This window comes from Leptodactylus fuscus, chromosome 3 (genome assembly GCF_031893055.1).
Source record: "Leptodactylus fuscus isolate aLepFus1 chromosome 3, aLepFus1.hap2, whole genome shotgun sequence".
In the NCBI taxonomy this organism is placed as follows: domain Eukaryota; kingdom Metazoa; phylum Chordata; class Amphibia; order Anura; family Leptodactylidae; genus Leptodactylus; species Leptodactylus fuscus.
Genome location: NC_134267.1, coordinates 75,390,804 through 75,412,105, shown reverse-complemented (window position 1 = coordinate 75,412,105; position 21,302 = coordinate 75,390,804). Strand labels below are relative to the sequence as shown.

General features: G+C 40.3%; 1 protein-coding gene across 1 annotated transcript in view; it reads left to right on the top strand.

Annotated features, from left to right (window-relative positions):
• Positions 1-21,302, top strand: part of LYST (lysosomal trafficking regulator) — a 393,838-nt gene that overhangs the window by 301,246 nt on the left and 71,290 nt on the right. Inside the window, exons 34-38 of the mRNA XM_075267816.1 lie at positions 551-696; positions 11,754-11,850; positions 15,705-15,766; positions 19,025-19,080; positions 21,090-21,242. Of these exons, the coding sequence (XP_075123917.1) occupies positions 551-696; positions 11,754-11,850; positions 15,705-15,766; positions 19,025-19,080; positions 21,090-21,242 (514 nt within the window). The remainder of the gene's footprint in view (positions 1-550; positions 697-11,753; positions 11,851-15,704; positions 15,767-19,024; positions 19,081-21,089; positions 21,243-21,302) is intronic.

Below are 21,302 nucleotides of genomic sequence, written 5' to 3'. Positions count from 1 at the left end.
AACACTACAATTCTCCTGGAGTACATCTTGCAAAATTCTGGTAATATTTCTGGGCGTCTTTTATTCCTTTCCTTCCTCTATCTTATCTTATGTTATGCAATTATATGGTCACTAATAAAGATGTATTTGAGTTTTAACTGGCTGTTTTGTGTGCATTTTGGTGTAATTTATCTTAAGGACAGGCCATAAAACCTTGTAATGCTGAAGCATTAAGATTTCCCTTCACTGTTGTTTAGAGCAACCCCTGACTAATTCCTTAACATTATCTCTTCTCCACCAAACTCTTCTCCTTGAAACCCATTTTTGTCCATCAAACAGCTCTTGATTGTAGCTCTCATCTTGTGTTTCTTGGTATGTCAAAGGCTCAAAGGCTTTTTATTGATTGTTTTATTTTAGCACATTTTTTATTCATTTATATGCATTATGTTGCTATTATTTTGTGTGCTTTATTGTGTGACTTGTTTCTCACTGTAGCTAATGTTTTTTTTGTTTTTTTTTTGTTATTTCTCAGATTATTTAAAACTATAACTTTATGTATCTTATCTCAAAGGGCTGTTTGGTACAACCCGGTATCCTATCCAACGTCTTACCAGCTTGATCCAACTGAAGGTCCAAACAGAGAGAGAAGACGCTTACAAAAATGCTATTTAACGATTCCAAACAAGTACATTCTCAGGGACAGGCAAAGACAAGAAGGCAAGTTGCTTCATGCTTACTTTACAGCTTGTAGTGCTGCGCAAGTCTCCTATGTATCAGTTCAAAAATAATTTATACAGTCATCATACAAACAGAAATTATTACACCATCTTATCTCTTGTTACTCTACAGTGAACTTTTGTCTGGCAAGGCAGAAAGTATTATCTGAATTGGGTTACATTAAAGGGGCTCTATCATTGGAAAACGTAATTTTTAACTAATCACAAACCTGCATAGCCTTTAGAAAGGCTATTCCACACGTACCTTTTGTATGTAAATTGCCTCAGTAGATTTTGAATAAGTCCATTTTTATTCATATGCTAATTAGCTTCTCAGTGTCTTCTGTATATAGAGCACAGGTTGCTGCTGCTGACTCCTCCTCCCTTCTCTCATACATAGCACACAGCATAGAGAGGAGAGCTGGCTGACAACTTCCTGTGCACGCTGGAGCCTAATTAGCATGTGAATAAAAACAACTTATTCAAACACTATTGAGGGAATTTACATACAAAAGGTATGTGTGGAATAGCCTTTCTAAAGACTATGCAAGGATGTGGTTAGTTAAAAATGACTTTTGCCAATGATAGAGCCTCTTTAACCTGTAGGAGATAGAACTGTGCTTGTATGAACTTGGTCTTACAGGAACATACCATATATACTCGAGTATAAGCCAAATTTTTCAGCCCAGTTTTTGTGCTGAAAAAGCCCCCCTCGGCTTATTGTTTTTTTTATTATTTTTTTTTTTTAGGAGGGGGGTCTATGACCAGCCACAATATTAATGTATAGAATCTCCCTTAAAATAGTGCAAAAAAATAAATAAAAAAAATAAAAAAATAAAAGTTCTAAATCACTCCTTTCCCTAGAATACATACAAAAGTAGAAATTACTGTGAAACACATACACATTAGGTATCCCTGTGTCTGAAAGTGCCCGGTCTACTGAATATAGGGGATTCTCAGAGCTCCTGTTCCGTCAGGAAGGGGTTAATAGGAGCACTGCAGATACCCTATATTTAGCCAGGCTGAATTCCAAGTGGGGGGAAAAAAAACAGTCCTCAAGCTCAGGGAAAGGGCAGACAGACAACCAAAACACCCCCTCCCCTTTCCCAGCACCTGGCATCTACTGCACCCAAAAATTACGACCATTTTAATTTTTGAAATTTTCTAGTAGCTGCTGCATTTCCCCCCTAGGCTTATTCTCAAGTCAATAAGTTTTCCCAGTTTTTTGTGGTAAAATTAGGGGCCTCGGCTTATATTCGGGTCGGCTTATACTTGAATATATACGGTAATATCTGCTTTTTGATAAAAATAAAATTCCTGGCTAAATTACCTTATATAAAGACAAAGCTAAAACACTTTACAGAGCACAAAAATGTACTCTATAATGCGGTGGTAGCAATTGAATATGTTTTGGAAAAGTAGAAGACTCATCTGCAACCTACAGTCCTATGAAAAAGTTTGGGCACCCCTATTAATCTTAATCATTTTTAGTTCTAAATATTTTGGTGTTTGCAACAACCATATCAGTTTGATATATCTAATAACTGATGGACACAGTAATATTTCTGGATTGAAATGAGCTTTATTGCACTAACAGAAAATGTGCATTACCCTTTCACTGCCAATCATGTAGCTCTACATCCTCCCAGGGTGTCACTTGCCTAGCCGAGGACGTAGCTGCTACGTCCTTAGTTCTAATGCCCATATCTCATGACTCGTTTGGCCTATGAGGATAATTTTAGATTCATTTTAAAGATGATAATCTCATCTTTAAAATGATACCAGGTTCTTCGCGTTAACCCTTACTGTGCCAAAGCAATTTACTGTTGAAAACGCTGTTGGGGATTTAGATCTCATTGAAGATCTCAATTCCCGACAGTGTTTTTAACAGCAATTTGCTAAAAATCTATAAGGGCTATTATGAAGATCATGCCCGACTTTCCCAGAAGCCATTATTGTGGGAAAGTCGGGCATCCTGATTTTGATAAAATCTGTGAAACGGCTATAGGGTCAAAATGCTCACCTTACCCCTTGATGAATTCTGTGAGGGGTGTAGTTTCCAAAATGGGGTCACTTTTGGGGGATTCCCATTGTTTTGGTACTCTATGAGCTCTGCAAATGAGATGTGACGTCTGAAAACTATTCCAGCACAATCTGCTTTTCAAACGTCAACTGTCGCTCTTTTTCTTCCGTGCACTGCCGTCTGCCCAAACGTAAGTTTACACCCACATGTGAGGTATTTCTGTGCTCGGGACAAATTGCATGATAAACTATCAGATGCATTTTCTTCTTTAAAGTGGCTCTATCAGCAAAATTATGCTGATAGAGCCCCACATAGCCCCTTTAAAAAGGCTATTCAGACACCAGTAAAGTTATTTTAAACTACCCCCCCTGTTTTAAAATAAAATCCTAAGACAGAATATGTTCAACTTACTGAACGTGCACAGGGGGCGGGCATTCAGGGTCTAATGTCATCTTCAGCCATGCCTCCTCTTCCAGCGATGTCCTCGGGTCCCGTCTAACTAGCAAACTGACATTGATAAAAAAAATGGCGCGGGTAGCATGCTGCTTCTAAAACGGGAGGTAGTTTAATATAACTTTACCGGTGCCTGAATAGCTTTTTTAAAGGCTATTCACGCATATGTGGGGCTCTATCAGCATAATTATGCTGATAGAGCCCCTTTAACCCTTTGAAGCCTGTGAAGGTATTAATTTTAGGGTTAAATGAATTATTAGTGAAAAAAAATTAAATGTCTAAATTTCACCTCCATATTATTTTAACTCCTATGACATGCTTAAAGGGTTAATAAACTTCCCAAATGCTGTTTTGAATTTTTTGAGGGGTTCAGTTTTGAATATGGGGTGATTTATGGGGGTTTCTAATATATAGGCCTTTATAATATCCATCAGAACTGAAGTGGTCCCTAAAAAATTATTTCGGAGAATGTTCATGTAAATCTGGAAAACCGCTATTACACTTGTAAGCCTTGTAATGTCTTAAATAAATTAAAGAATGACTAAAAGATGATGCCAATATAAAGCAGAGATATGGTAGATAATATTTATCAATGTATTTGGTTAATATGACTATTTGTTCGAAAGCCAGAGCATTTCACATTTTGAAAATTGCGATATTTTTTTTTTCCAAATTTTCATCAAACTTCCTATTTTTTTTTATAAATAAATATTAAAATATTGATTCGTGTTTTCCACTAACATGAAGTATAATGTGTCATGAAAGTCTCAAAGTTATTGCCATATAAAGTGACACGTTAGCTTTGAAAAATTAGTCCTGGTTCTTAAGGCACTTTTAGGCCCGGTCATGAAAAGGTTAAACCAAGAACCAGAAGAAGGTATGGAGTGCTATAATAGAATTTCAGAACAGGCTCTCACTTGAATTACTGACCTGTATTTGAGCATACCCTGGAGAGAAGTTAGCATATAACACTATCAAGAACCATCAGTTCTGTGTTAAACATTTCTGATTCTGAATCTCACACAAAAAAGTTTATTGAGATTATTGAACAGTGTGAATGCATACTGCAAATAATTTTGAAATAGCAACAGTCAGTTCATCTGAGCCAGTGTACAGAAATTTAAACAATCAAAGAATTGATAGAAAACTAACAAATTGGTGTTATTTTTTTTAATTTGTAAGGGCCCCTTTACATGGAGTATACGCTCGCTGATTCTGAATGTGTTAACTCGTTCCGAATCAGTGGCGTTAAAAGAGATCCCATTGTTTTCTATGGGAGCCGGCATACGTGCGCTCGCCATAGAAATGAATGTGCTGCTTTTTTCCCTATTGCTTTCAATGTGATATGCGTGTATCACGTTGAAAGCAGTAGGGAAAAAAGCAGCCCATTCATTTCTATGGGGAGCACACGTATGCCGGCTCCCATAGAAAGCAATGGGATCTATTTTAACGCCGCTGATTCGGAACGTGTAAGGGCCCCTTCACATGGCGTAAGCGCGCCGCTCATTTAGACACGTATACACGTGTCTGAGCGTAGCGCTTCCCATTGAAATCAATGGGCTCTGTTTTGAAGTGCCGCGCTCGGACACGTGTATACGTGTCTAAATGAGTGACACGCTTACGCCGTGTGAAGGGGCCCTTACACATTCAGAATCAGCAAGCGTATACTCCTTGTGAAGGGGCCCTAAGAGATTTTATTCAAATTTTAAAAATAACATTGCATATATCTAGCACATAAAGAGGACAGTCTCTATGACTGATTTAAAACTCCTGAGAGAGAGTAAACATTGGCTTAGTGATCTCTTTCAGCCATTATTTCACAATATAGGCAGGAGGTCTTATTGAGGAGCAAGAAGATATATAGTTAATTCTTTTCAAAGGGAGTGAGTGGTCTGGGACGAGGGTGCAAAGAAAGGAATTTCTGGCATTGTTTGATCGCCTAGGATAATACCTTCAAGTAATGAATTGGAGAGTGTCTGATGAGATATGAGGCTTAGACTGGTTTTTGGAGATAGTCTGAGGTATTAAGTTAGTAGGGAGAACTGAAAATGGAAAATAAGCAAGTTTAGATAGTGTTCTCCATGCCTAACAAGTTCTCCATATCAAGGTATTTTGGGAAACATCCATTTGGGGTTCAAAAGCCATAAATTATTGATAAAGGAAAGGCCATGAGCTACAAGTGCAGCATGTTTCAAGTATATGAAAGGGATCCTATCACTCAGACATGATTTTTTCTAAGTACCACTTAGATTCGTCTCCTACCTTTCGTCGTCTTCTCCACACCGCCGTTCCCTACAATCCCGGTTCTTCTCGGTATGCTAATAAGAAAATGGCCGCTTTCAATACTGTGCAAGCAGCCATTTTCTCGTGGCCTGTGGGCATGCACAGTCTGCTCTGCCCAAGGCCCGCGGCCTTAGAAGTAACATGCCACCGCTGGAAGAAGAGGCTGAAGATGACGCTGCTGAAGAAGAGGAGGCGACGGTGGAGAGAGTTCTCTCGCAGCATTGGGGATGCCCCCAGTGCTTTCTGAGCAATGGGGCCCGCCCCCAGTGCTGCGAGAGAGCTAATTAGCAAACCGAGAAGAACCGGGATTGTAGGCGAACGGCAGTGCGGAGAAAATGACGAAAAGTAGCAGACGAATAGCCTTTCTTAAGGCTATTCCGACATGGTACTTAGAAAAAAATCATGTCTGAGTGATAGGATCCCTTTAAGTGCTAGACATCAAAGGTTCAAGCCAGTGGAGAAGATGTGTGGTTCTGTAATGTGTGGAGGCCAGGAAGACTTGCCCTCCATGGAACTTAAGCTTCTTAACTAAGCTAATCTGGTTCTCTTTCTATTTCCAAACAAACCTGGAGAAAATTGCCCATAAGGAAGCATTTGTATGATATGTAGGGCTTTTGGATATGTACATTTTTCGTCCTGATAAAGAAATCAAATGTAGATATCTACTAAGAGGGGAATAATATTAAATCAATACAAGTCTGACTGTCAGCAAGATGTATGTCAAGGTATTTTATGGAAACGTATGCCTGAAAAAAAGGAGTCAACAGCAAAAGTGGTGGCTTGAAGAATGGGGACTGCTAAGTTCAATCCTCCAATGTCGTTTTTCTTGTTGTTGTCTAACATTTATAAGGTACATCTCCATGACTGATTTGAACAGGATAAGGGATAGCAGGCAACCCTGCACAATCATGATTTCTAATGGAGGGTCAACCCATAGTCTTACTTAGTGTCTGTGCAGAATCCCAGAGTGCTACTGCATTGTTTGTCTATTGTGCCTCTGGGTTGTGTTGGTATGTTCTACTGTATGTCACTTGTGCATATGTTGTTTTGCAGCCTTCCTGTTGTTTACCCCAGCGTTTCAAACTCTTACCCTTGGTTCAGCTCTTGCAAATCACAGGCCATTGGGTGGAGTTGTAGGAGGCCTATGTCTTCAGTGTGACCATTGAGCCTCAGTCTAGAGTCTAGTGCAGGGGTAGGGAACCATCGGCTCTCCAGCTGCTGTGAAACTACAACTCCCAACATGCTTCACTCACTTCCATGGGAGTTCCAAGAACAGGAGAGCGAGTATGCATGCTGGGAGTTGTAGTTTTGCAACAGCTGGAGAGCCGTACGTTCCCTATCCCTGGTCTAGTGGAAGCAGAGAACCTGTGCAGTTCGTGCTGGACTGTGCAGAGGTACTTTTACAGTGCTAAGACTGGTCTTCAACGGCTACCCTTACAGGAGAGAACATTGCCCCAGACTCAACTACAGACAGCCCTGAGAAAGAGACTATTACTGGCTTATTGCATTCCATGCCAGGAGGAGCATGAGAGGACCCTGACTGGAGGAATGTATTCGGACCTAAGCTGAAGGTAACCAGGTCCCTGTCAGGACTCGCTGAAACACCACTATCCCCTGCATCCTTATCTTGGAGTGACACGCGAGGAGTAGTAGTTGCAAAAATTTGCCCTAGAGACTGTAACATCCTTGGGCAACTTCCTATAAACCAAGGCTGGGAAATTGGACATTGTAGTATTACTACCCACATTTTGGAAGCTGCCGTTGTACCTGTTTCCAGTTGTTGCAATAAAGCTGTTACTCTGTTTAACTGCAACCACTGGCTTTCTGAGTAGCGCCTGCCTTACCATCAGGGCCCTTCAGAACACCATCTCACCGGCTCAGAGAGGAGCTCTTCAGGGGAAACTACTATCACCACTATTGAGTAGTGCTGCAGGACCCCCCTCAGTGGTGTCCGGCCCAGAACGGGGCTAGAGTGCTTGGTTGACTGTGCTCAGCCTAGCAGGTGGCACATCATCTGCCACTACTAATCCCATCCTCCAGTCTCCTCCATCTGGGTTGCAGCATCTGGAGTTATAAAGAATACTGCTTCCATGATAGTCCAGTTGACCCTGTCAAATGCCTTTTCTGCATCTAAGCCAAGAAGGACAAGTGGACTATGATTTTTTTGAGCATGGTGTGTTGTGTGAGACAAACTGAATTGTCCCTGTTCTCCCTTCCTGGTATGAAACCAGACTGCTCTATATCAGTGAAATGGGAGAGAATGATGTGTGAGTAATTTGGCCCATATTGAAACACTTACGTTAAGCAGCGAGATCATCCTATAACTGCTGAATGAATGAAGGCCTTTGTTCTCTTTGTGGATTAGAATCTAATGTGCATTCAAGGCTTGTCTGTGAATGGGGACTTCTTGAAGCACACATTGCATGTTTGGGTGATTGAGTGAGATAGTGGGGTAGAACGTCTTCACACTTTTTAAAGTAGAAAAGACTAAAGCCATCTGGAGGTGGACGTTTGCCTAAGGAAAAGCTATTAATTACTCCCCTCAATTCCACCAATGCTATTGGGTCTAATAAGTGAGAGGCTGTGTCATATGGGACCTTGATGTGTTATAGACTGTTTAAGAAACAGATAATGAGCTCTCCTTGTTGATGATCATTAAGGAAGTCCACTCTTTGTTTGTAAATTATAAAAGCAGGAATAAGAAGATTGTAAAGGTTTAACTATTTTTCATGTAGATAACCATGTCTTACCCTGGGCATCTTTAATATGAAATGTGGGAGTGAGCATTTTAATTTTTTAATCAGAGAAGACATGGGTTTTCCACCATTGTGACCTTGGCATGTTTGTGAAAGGATTCAGGTTTCGCTGTTTGGAACAGCATTTTGCTTTCTTGGTTCTTGCACCTACAAGGTTTTGGAATGTGATTGTGGGAAGTCTGGCCTATAAATCCAGAAGAGCATTTGTAAGATCAAGCATTGATTTGGGATGAGAGAGAGCTTGGCCTGCAATCTCCATTGTAATTCATTACAAAGGTGTTGGAGATTGTTGCGTCTGGATTTTGTATGGGCTACTCAAGTTCTTTCACATATAACTTCCTCAACCATGCCTTTATGGAACTTGCTGTATGCACAAGAGTATTGTTATGCTGAAGCAGAAAATACCTTCCTTAAACTGTTTCCACAAAATTGGAGGCATCCAATTGTCCAAATGTCTCATACTAAAGCGTTAATATTTCCCTTCTGTGGAAATAAGGGGCTTCCTCCACCAAACTTTACAATTAGCGCAATGCAGTCAGTTAGGAAATTGGCACTCAACAACCCCTTTCTTATTCATCAGACTGGCAGATAGAGAAGTGTGATTCACTGTGTTTCCACTGCTCTAGAGAGTCTAGTGGTCACAAACTTTATCACTCAATATGATGCTTGACATTGTGCTTGATGATGTATGATGTAGACCTCATCACAGTGTCCTCCAAAAATCGGCACAAGAAATGGTCCTGCACGGAGTACTTTTTCCTCTGCCAGTTTCAGTATAAAATTAAAGGAATTCCGATGATTCCCATTATAACCAATGAGGTCCGTTGAACTCGTGTGTTACCACTGTTTTAGCAGTCTGCCTCTCCGTTTTTTAGTCCCCTGATTTACCCGAACAACGGAGAGACCACGCTAGTGTGAACCTAGTGTTGGTCTTGCGTGCAGCTTCTTAGCCCTGGCTGTGATTTTTGCATAATTGTAACAGGATTAGCTCGAGGATTGTCGTCTCTTCAGATAGAAGAGCACTTTTGTTACAACAATAAGTCCAGTCTAACCAAGTATGGTGCAACAGGCCGCAACCATTTTTATTAGTGCTTCCAGGCAAACAAAACAAAAGCATAACAAAATAAAATACTAGCCATCTGGCCACTACCTCTAACATAGATACCTAACCATAGTTAGAGAGCTGATCCTACTGCACAGATCCGTAAACACAATTCACAGTAGTGTTACTCACACCTGGTTTTCCCAGGTGTAACTCTACTCACACCTGGGAAATATTCCTGTGTGGTGTCTTCCCTTTTATACATACACATTTCAGGACACACAGAATTAGGCGCACTCATCCCAAAACCTGGAGTGGCTAAATGGAGTAGAGACATACCCAATTCTTCCTACTTCAGCAGCCTTATCTTTTACCAGGGTTTTGGTAAAACCCTCCAGCAAGGAACATGGCTTTCCTGCTGTAAGCTTTGCCAGGTGCTTTAGAGGGTATATGACAGGAACTTGGTAGATATGTATAAAGGCAGTTTTCTCTTTCACCTTCTTTGTCAATGGCACTTGCCAGTAGCCGTTAGTGAAATCCAATGTAGTGAAATATCGGCCATTACCCAATCTATCATTGAGCTCATCCACTCGAGTAATTGGATAAGCATCAAGTTTTGACACTGTACTCAACTTTCTGAAGTTATTACAAAATCATATAGTGTCATCTGCTTTTGGGATTAGCACTATAGAACTAGACCAATCACTGTGACTCCTCGATAACCCCGAGATTAAAGGAGTATTCCCACGTCATATACTCATCAGTCTTTACTGCTGTAAAATCTTCTTTCTTCCTGGTTTCTTGCATCATTTGGTGGGCGGGGTTTCACATACAACCTGCCATTTAGCTCCGCCCCCAAATTCGCGTGTAGCTCTGCCCACCCATATTGGACTATGAAGTACAGGCAGCAGCAACTCCATTCTGTGTTACATACAGAGACTGCCTGTCTCTGCCATAATGAACACAATTGAATTAGCTAGCCTGATAACTAGGAGATCAGAAGAAATGAAAGCAGCGCCTCTCCCCTATCTGTTAACAGGAAGCTAGGTCACGTGGTGCAGATACAGGAATAGCTAGATACACAGGCTCGCTCCCGTGCACTTAGCCCCTCCTCCCTCCCCCCTGAGAGCAGCAGATACATCACTTGACTCATGAGCAGCTAAGTCAGGGCTGTGGCCACAAAGAATTGAATAAAATAAGATAGTGGACAAACAAAGCAGTTTTGCTGAAGCAATGTATTTAGGAAAAGTCTTATATCCACATTAACAAGCAGTATAGATAGGATCCTTGTGATGGGACAACCCCTTTAATCATCATTTGCACTTCTTCTGCAGTAGCTTTGTGCCTCACCTCAGGTACCTGGTATGGCTTTTGGTTTACTTTTACCCCTGGTTCTGTTATGTCATGTTTTATCAAGTGTGTAGTTCAGAGAATACTCTATTGCGCTGTACAAACTCTTTTCCCTCCTGAATTTGTGAACCAGCCAGTTTCTGGAATGTAACCTTAGGTATCCCAGAGACGCCATTCCCTTTATATGTATTGTTGACTACTAACAACACCTCACGGTCCTTCCAAGGTTTGATTGCGTTTACCTGATAGATTTGGTAAGGCTTCACTTTACCTGGCTGACGTATCCTATAATTTACATCTTCAACCCAATTCTCCCTACTCCAGCAGCCAGACCATTTACCAGGGTTTTAGTAAAACCCTCCAGCAAGTAACACAGCTTTCCTGCTACAAGCTTTCTCAGCTGCTTTAGAAGGTATATGACAGGAACCTGGGAGAGATGTTTACTACTTCTACTACTTTCACCCTTGTCCTGTCAGAGTATTCATTTGTTTATATGTTCTCTCTCATTTTTTAAACATGTTTTACCTATGAATGATTGATTTTAGTCATGTGACTTTCTAAGGAGTATGAAATGCATTAGCTGCCATTTTTATTATGTTGGATTTGTCTGGGTTTAAGGTCCAGTCCCCACGTGGTTGTGCATCATAGATAGAGATGAGCGAGTAGTATTCGATCAAATTCCTCCCCTGCATAGTTATTGGTGTAATCTGTCGAATACCACGTGGTAAACGCAGTAAAAATTTGGTGCCCCTCCCACCTTCCCTGGCGCTTTTTTTTTACACCAATAACTATGCAGGGGAGGTATTCGATCGAATACTACTCACTCATCTCTAATCATAGATGCTGTGTTTAGAATAATAATGTGATTGCTAGAAGCAAACAGTTGAAGAAATAGCAAATTCAGGAATGTAAAAATAAAACATTGAAAACATCATTATTATTTATTTTAGAGTACTATTCAGTGAAACTGTACATATGAAAAGGGTTTACAAAGAAAAAACAATTACAATGATCTGAGTGACTGACTTGTACAGAGTAAGAAAAAACCCTAACAGTGAGAGTTTACAGGCATTTTCTGATAATTTCTCTATTATAGTTTTATATTTCTGTGTTCTTTCCTATACTTATGTGCTTTTCTTGTTATTTTACAGAAGCTGTTAAGCCACCGCTGTCTTACTTTTTTGAGGACAAAACACATTCTTCTTTATCTTCTACTGTAAAAGAGAAAGCAGCAAGTGAACAGATAAGGTAAACATTTTCAATTGTTTATATATACAAAAACGTCCCTTTACCACTTTTTTTTTTTTATATATATTGAAAAAGCATTTATTTGCAATCAGCCATCTACAAGCATACAATGTACTGTGATTCAGCACAGCCAGAAACACAGTCCACAATAAATAACAACTGTCATTATATATAACTAGAGATGAGCGAACACCGTTCGATCGAGTAGATATTCGATCGAATATCAGGCCATTTGAGGTATTCGTTCCCAATCGAATACCACGCGGCATACGCAGTAAAAATTCGTATCCCCTCCCATCTTCCCTGGCACGTTTTTTGCACCATTAACTGTGCAGGGGAGGTGGGACAGGAACTATGACAACGGAGGCAGTTTAAAAAAATTGAAAAAACCCATTGGCTGCCGAAAACATGTGACCTCCCATGTATAAGAACGGCCGCCGCCGTATTTGCCATTTTTGTGGTCAGAGATAGGGAGAGAGACACAGCAGTTACTTCTTGCTATATACCAGACAAACAGCTTTTATTTGGGGGGGCCACAACAAAATAGCAGCAATCCACAGCAGGCTGTTTCCTGGACTTCGGTCCCTTTTTTTTTTTTTCACTAAATTTTTACCAGATTTTTCTGTGTCTTCTGCCAATGCCAGTTGGTCGGAGGGTGCTGCAAGCGGAAGTGTACCAGTTGTTCTCAGGACTGTTTATTTTTCCCTCCCTCGGGGACTGCTGTTGGACATCCCATGGTTGCTGTGTCCCCCAGTGAAATATTACGAGAAAAAGGGATTTTGGTGTACTTACTTGTAAAAATCCTTTTCTCGTTGTTCCACCCATTGTTATTTGATGTACGAGGTTTTATTTCTTCACATATTTAGGTTTGTTCTTGGTGGTTGGTTCCATATTCTTGTTTTTGGACTCTCTCCTACTGCTGTGGTACAAAACTGACTGAGTGCACTGTCAGTGGGAGGGTATAACGTGTGGGCGGAGCCAAATGTTTTTTCTTTCCTAGTGACCAGGTCTATACCCATGGTTGCTGTGTCTCCCATTGAAACAACGAGAAAAGGATTTTACAGATGAGTAAACACAACAAAATAGCAGCAATCCACAGCAGTTACTTTTTGCTATATACGTGACAAAAAGTTTTTATTTTGAGGTTCCCACACACACACACACACACACACACACACACACACACACACACAAATTATCAGGAATACAGAGCAGTTACTTCTTGCTATATACCAGACAAACAGCTTTTATTTTGGGGGGCCACAACAAAATAGCAGCAATCCACAGCAGTTACTTCTTGCTATATACATGCAAACCAGCTTTTCAGGCTGTGTAACCACAAAACAGGGATACAGAGCAATTGAGTCAGGCTATGTATGCTCAATCCAGATATCCAGGGTGTGTACCCCCAAAACCTAGGTGGGAGAGACAGAAATTCAGTCCGGCTATGTATGCTCAATCCAGATATCCAGGGTGTGTACCCCCAAAACCTAGGTGGGAGAGAAGAAATTCAGTCCAGCTATGTATGCTCAATCCAGATATCCAGGGTGTGTACCCCCAAAACCTAGGTGGGAGAGACAGAAATTCAGTCCGGCTATGTATGCTCAATCCAGATATCCAGGGTGTGTACCCCCAAAACCTAGGTGGGAGAGACAGAAATTCAGTCCGACTATGTATGCTCAATCCAGATATCCAGGGTGTGTACCCCCAAAACCTAGGTGGGGGACACCAAAATTCAGTCAGGCTATGTCCGCTCAATATAGTTGTTCACAGTGTGTAACCCCAAAACATAGGTTTGAGAGACAGAAATTCAGTCAAGCTGTGTCCGCTCAATCCAGTTGTTCACGGTGTATAACCCCAAAACCTAGGTGGGAGAGACAGAAATTCAGTCAGGATATGTCCGCTCTTTTCAGTTTTTCACAGTGTGTAACCCCAAAACTTTCTATTTGGTTTAAGGAGTGTAGTTTTGAAAATGAGGTGGTTTATGTGGGTGTTCAGAACTGAATTGCTCCTTATAAAATGGATCTTGAAAATTTGGAAAACTGCCGTTAGACTTGTAAACCTTCTTACATTCTAAAAATTAAAGGACATTTGAGAAATTATGCCAACATAAAGCAGATATATCATATAATATTTATCAACTAATTTGAGTGGTACTTCTATCTCTGAAAAGAAGAGAATTTTAAATGTTCAAAATTGTGAATTTTAGATATCGTATATACTTGAATATACTTGGAACAGGAGCACTGCAGATACCCTATATTCAGTAGGCCGGGCACTTTCAGACACAGGGATACCTAATGTTTATGTGTTTCACAGTCATTTTCTACTTCTATATGTATTCTAGGGAAAGGAGTGATTTAGAACTTTTATTTTATTTTATTTTTATTTTTTTTAAAGCTTTTTTATTTATTTTTTTCAATATTTTATGGGAGATTCTATACATTACTATTGCGGCTGGTCATAGACCACCCGCAAAAAAAAAATTATTTTTTTTTTTGCTTGACTTGAGTATAAGCCAAGGGGGGCTTTTTCAGCACAAAAACTGTGCTGAAAAATTCGGCTTATACTCGAATATATACAGTAATTCAGACCCATTTACTTTTTTTTTTTCTTATAGAAATAAATGCAAAATGCTTAGAAGAATGTTTTTCACTAGTGTAAAGTATACTTTGTCATAGGAAAAAAATTCTAAATCACTTCAGAAAGTTAAAGTAGCTAATTACCGTATTTTTCGGACTATAAGACGCACTTTTTTTCCCCAAAATTTTGGGGGAAAAGAAGGGTGCGTCTTATAGTCTGAAGGTGGCGCCTGGCATCCTCTGTAAGAGAGAGGCGGAAGCCGGCAAGTGATAGACGCCATTACAGGTGCCGGGGCCTGCGACATCGCTGCGCTCCTCTGCCCTGCATGAAGCCAGCAGCGGCAGGGGCTCCTCAGTCCCCCCGCTGCTGGCTTCATGAAGGGCAGAGGATCATAGCGATGTCTCAGGCCCTGGCGTCTATCCCTCCCCGGCATCCGCCTCTCTAGTACAGCGGATGCAGGGTCAGTATCCGTGGCCCCTTCTCCCCCGGGGCCGGTCCCCAGGGGCCCCGTACCTGTAAAGTTGCAGGCCGGCTCCTGCGCGGCGATATCGCAGGAGCCGACCTGTTCGGGTGACAGCCGGGAGCCTAATGAGGCTCCCCGGCCTGTCACTGCTGTATTAGTATTGCGGCTGGTCTCTATGACCAGCCGCCGTAATACTAATATACAGAATGTCCCATAGACGGCAATACAGTTGTATTGCCGTCTATGGGGCTTGCGATCAAGTGACCGCAGGTTCAAGCCCCCGGGGGGGAATAAAATAGTAAAAAAAAAAAAAAAAGCTTTAAAAATATGAAATAAATAAAAGTTCTAAATCACCTCCTGTTTTTTTTTTTCAATACAAGGTGATCTAAGCAATAGATATCCCCCAAAATGGTATAACTAAAAAGTACAGCTGGCCCCGCAAAAAAAAACGCTCTATGCATCCCCGTACAGCTGCAGGGTCACCTGTCAATGTGGCCTTGCAGCTGTTGCAAAACTACAACTCCCATATATTAAATATTTTACCAGTTTTTGCTTCAAAAATTTTTTCCCCTATTTTCCTCCTCTAAAACCTAGGTGCGTCTTATAGTCCGAAAAATACGGTAATTGCCATATAAAGTTACAAAAGTCAGGTTTAAAAATGTAACTGTCCTTATAGGGTTGGAACTGCCAATGGAACTGGCTGATCAGAGTTTGAATCCCTATTATAATCACTAGATAGCCTTGTAAAGATTGTTTTGCACTAATTGTAAAATTTGTTAAAATTACATATTTCTTGACTTTTTTTTAGGGTAAATCGGAGATGTATTAATGTGGCTCCATCAAGGGAAACCATCGGAGAACTCTTATTAGGTTTGTAATTTTAAATATCTATAAAAGCTACAGATGTGTCCATACTTACCTTAGCGCTAACTTATTTAAAGTGTTTATCCAGGCAAAATTGGACAACCTCTATAACTTATAAATCAGCCATTGGTCCTTCTGCTGTACAGATATCTTCCAGAGTTCTGCTAAAGCTGCTGATTGGCCTCAACAGTCCCACTGAGACCATTCATTGGCTTCAGTAAGAGATCTGTGATGTCACAGGTAGTGACATCACATGCTATTCGCTGATTGGCCTCAGCGGTCACGTGACTGCTGAAGCCAATCAGTAGAACTTTGGAAGCAACCGGTTCAGCAGAAGGACCAGAACGCAAGAGTAGTACACCGAAACATCTGAGACAGGTGAGTATGAAAAGTGTGACAGGATGATTTAAAAGTTAAAAGGGTTGTCCATTTTTGCCTGGACAATCCCTTTAATACTTACGTGCACCAGAACGTACAGTAACATACTGATGCGCTGAAAAAATATTGCGGCTGTTCTGAAACAAATCGGCCGCACTAGCTGCCAGGTCTGCAGTGCTTCATACAGGAACCCGGCAGTATCGCCCGTGATAAGAGATGACTCTGATTATGGGCATTTATAGGTGCTCTATCATTGGGAAAAGTCATTTTTAACAAATCACATCCTTGCATAGCCTTTAGAAAGGCTATTTCACACCTACCTTTAGTATGTAGATTGCCTCAGTGGTTTCTGAATAAGTCTGTTTTTATTCATATGCTAATTAGACTGGTGCACGATACATCGTGCACTCCTCTCCTATTGTTTCCTATGGGAGGCTGCTGCTGATGATGACTCAGCTTCCTGTTTGCACACACAGATAGGAGATAATAGGAGAGACGAGTGCTGCTGGGAACTTCCTGTGCTGGCTGGAAGCTCATTAGCATATGAATAAAAACGGACTTATTCAGAAACCACGGAGGCAATCTAAATACTAAAGGTAGGTGTGGGATAGCATTTCTAAAGTCTATGCAAGGATGTGATTAGTTAAAAATGACTTTTCCCAGTGATAGAGCCCCTTTAACCACTCAGATGCCGTGGTCAAATGCGAACATGGCATCTGAGCGGTCACTTTCGCTCTCTCTTTCTTTCAAGTAACCAAGCCCCCCCCACCCCCCCGCGCAGTGCCATCGCAGGAGGTGTCCCATTACCATATCAGCCTGAAGCCTTCTGAAGGCTCTCAGTGCTACAATAGTATTGTAACTACTGAGGCCTGCGTGCAGCAAGCTTCAATACTTACATAGCAAATCTGCCATAGACTGCAATTCTGTAGTATTGCAGTCTATGCCACATGTGATCTAAAGATCATATGTTCAAACCCCCTATGGGGCAAAAAAAAAGAAGTTATGTTTTAAAAAAATATATTAAAAAAATTAATAAAGTTAATATAATATAATTATAAATAAATGTAAACATTAACACATTAGGCTTCCCCAAGTCTGAAAACGCCCAAGCTATTAAAATATAAAAACATTTGTCTAATATGGTAAATGGCATAGCAAGAAAAAGAATCAAAATGGCTGATTTGGTGTTTCCCCATCATGGTACCAATAAAAACTACATATTGTCCCACAAAAAAAGACGCCTTACACAGCTCCGTACACTGTCAATATTAAAAAAGTTACAGGGGTCAGAATATGGTGATTCAAAGAATTTTTTTTCTTCAAAATTTAGAATTTTTGTAAAGTTATTAAAACATAAAAAGCCATAAAAACAAATCCCACAAGAAAACGTCAGCACTGCATTTTTTTCTCAATTCCACCTCACTCTGAATATCCAGACAGTCAAAGACAGGGACACAAAAGATGCAGCAAGCAAGTTTATTTAGAAAAAAAAATAGGAAAATAAATAAAATTTGACTGCAGGCACAAAATTGAGCAAAACAAAATACAGCAAATAACTGAACAGAAATGATAACCTAACTATACGTGTGACTTACTACCAGCCACACAAACAAAACAAGTGCAATATTATCTCACTGGACTCGAGTTACAGGACAGACCCAGCCGCTTCCTTTCTCTTCATGGGTGTGCACTGGAATTCAGGATCTGCAGACTTTTTTCTGGCCCAGTAATGGGCCATGGATCTACATCTGGGCTGAGGCCTACTCCAGATCCCTGGACTACACATATGTCAGAAACCTAAGCCCTACCTTGAAAATAAGCTGCACCATGATTTTGCAGGATTTCTAGAGTATGCTTGAAATATAAGACCTACTCTGAAAATAAGCCTTAGTTACAGGTCATTAAAAAAAAAAAAAAAAAAAAAAAAGTCCAAGCAGCTATACATGTAAAAAAGTAAATGGAATACAGCAGAACAGATACATTAGACCCTTCATCAAGGAAAGCAGATACCCCAAAAAGAATCAGGCATTGACTTTAAGCTATGTGTACAAGATAGTACTAGTGAGAGAGTTCTCCACATCAGTAAGGGTTGACTACCGGAAGTGCCGGGTTCTCAAACACAGATTGGGTATCCAATTGGTATCACTCTGTTGTGACTGCTTCCGGTCACCAGGGGAGCCAACTGCTACACTTGGCTGCTGTAGAATGCTGCTGCAATGGCAAGAGGTCTCACAGTGACAGTGACAGGAGTGACACAAATCTGTGTGTGTGAGCCCATCCACCATTGCCACTTGCAGACTCTAATTGTTTTGGATCTAAGAGTGTCTGGTGAGTGGATTGTTCTTCATAGAAATAAATAAGAACAAAAATAATATAAAACCCTTGCTTATTTTCAGCGAAACATGGTATAAAAACATATAGAATAATTTTAGATTTAGTTTAAAAAGTAGCAATGCCTATGAGTTTTAAGGTCATGTTCACATTGAAAAGTAAATGTACTATACTCCTGCAGTTTAGCATTTATATATTCAGTGTCATCACCAGTCAACCATTAATGTGGATTTGACTTTCTTGATAAACCCTTGAAGATGAACTGCAGATTCTTAGTATGCATTGTTAGAGGTAATCCTTAGAAAACATCAGGTATAAGACACAATCGTTTAAAAAAAAAAAAAAAAAAAAAAAACTCAAATCAAAATTCCTCACTAAAAAATATACATTATTGTTTTGTTTTATTTAATTGATTTAATAATTTATCACATCACTTTTTTTTTAATCTATTTTCTATTTTTATATACTGGTTGTATTTTTAAATTTTGTTTTGTCCTTTAAAGTGCATATGGTTTTTATATTTGTTTTAACCATCTATCTTTATTTTGGGATTAGGGAAAACTGGAATGTATTTTGTTGAGGACTCTTCAAGTGATACAGTAGAAGCCTATGTAAGTGTTAAGCATGCTTTATTTGAAAAGAAGATTGCTTTGGCTGTTATGATATATAGTTGTCTGTTTTGTACATTGTTATTGAAAGTCTGGTAATTTAATTATCCTACTTTGTAAAAGGGCAGAAGGGGTGACCAACTAGAAATCTTTATCAATTATCCACAGTAGTAGGCTTTACCAGTGGTACCACCATGATCACTAGAGTGGAAGACCCTCTACAACTGCATCAAGGATGACATGCATGAACAGTGGTCATGTATGTGCAGTCTGTAGAGTAAGTTAAAACAACCCAGCTATTTGCATCCTTACACTCCAGTATTCATAGTTTACACATCTCTATCACAGTAGCTCTTTTTGTATGATCACTTAAACCTCTAACTTTCTATGGTTTCTCTGATGTATAATCTGTATTTTTTAAAATTTTTCTTCTTTTTATGGGTGTTCCCTGCGCCCTGAGCAATATACTTTATCTCTTTCTATCAAGTAATACTGTAACTTGTATAGGATGGATCTTGGACTACTTCCCCGAGTATAGGATGTGTGTAGAATGGCAAAATCCATTCACTTCTATTACACGCTACCGACAGACTTTTTATGCCGTGATCAGGTTTAACCACGACATCTAAAGTGTTAACAGTTCTGATCTATAAGGCTAATTTCACATGGAGTATTTTGGTCAGGATTTTGAGGCTGTATCCACCTCAAAATCCTGACCAAAAAGATGGCTCCCATTGAAATCAATGGGAGCTGCTCAGGTCTTTTTTCCAGGAGCCAGTTTGTTCCGGCTCCTGGAAAAAGAAGCGAAATGCTCATTCTTCAGGCCGTTTCGCCTCGTGATTCCGCCTGAAGACACTCCCTCCTCTGGACGAGTCCCATTTATTGGGCGTAATCCGGAGAGAAGTGCGCGACTGGATGCCGGTGCAGTGCACCGACTTTTAGTCACGGCTACCCAGTTTATGGTCCAGAACCTGAGACACCCTCCGCCACAGGTTCCCGGACCAAAAAACCTTGTGTGAACCCAGCCTTAATATGGAGTATGAAGAGGGCTCAGCTCCTAAGCTGTCTCCATACAGCCTTATGCGAAGAATGATGTACAGGTACGTCATTGGTCATAAAGGGGTTAAAGTACGTTGGTGGATACATTGCATGAAGCCTTTAATACATTGCATGAAGCCTTTGATACATTGCCTCAGGTGTGTTTGAGACAATACCTGTCACACTAGTTGCTTGAATGATTCACTACATGCTTGATGGTTCACATTAGCGTATGTATTTCGTCCGGTTAGAGTCCGCATGGAGACCCCCCCGGACGGAATACAATCGCAAGTGCAAGCGCTGTACTGTAAAAGCACATGGATCCCATAGACTATAATGAACGATAGTATATATAATGAACGAACGATATATAATGAACGAATCATCCGTGCGGGCAGTGTGCGGCACGCACACTGACACCATTATAGTCTATAGGGTCAGTGTGCTTTTACAGGACAGCGCTTGCAAGTGCTATTGTATTCCATCCGGGGGGTCTCCATGCAGCCTCTAAATGGAGGGAATACATACGCTAATGTGAACCGACCCTTATCCAGTCTTTCACTCCTCTTGGTGTTAATGAAATACCAAATTACTTTGGATGCATTTAATTACTGGTGGTAGCAGCAAAACCAAATGGCCAGTAATTAAGTGGATGCAACTTCAGCTAGATAGGGTGTCACTACCCTTAGAGTAAGGCCCAACATAATGAGCCGCTGCAGAAAAAAATGCAGCGGAAACACAATACGTTTTTTTCCGCAGTGCTTTTCACAGAAAGCATGCAGAGTTTTTTCCTTAACGTATTAATTTTAGGATTTTTTTGCCAGGTTTTTCTATCTCCAATTTGATTTTATATTTATATTTTGTGTTGATATTCTTGTACATGATTGTATTTTAAGTACTACAACAACTTTCAGTGTAGTACTTTAAATTCCATAAAAACTATACAGACCATTGCTGTTTTATACTGTTTGCAGCCTCTTCTTGGAGAATCAGAACCTGCATCATTTTCTTGGACCTATGAAGAAATAAAGGAAGTACACAAGCGCTGGTGGCAGTTACGAGATAATGCTGTAGAGATTTTTCTAACAAATGGAAGAACCTTGTTGCTGGCTTTCGACAATACAAAGGTAATTCCTATTGTAGTATTGCAAATGTATTATTGACACAGATTTTTTATTCAAAAAGAA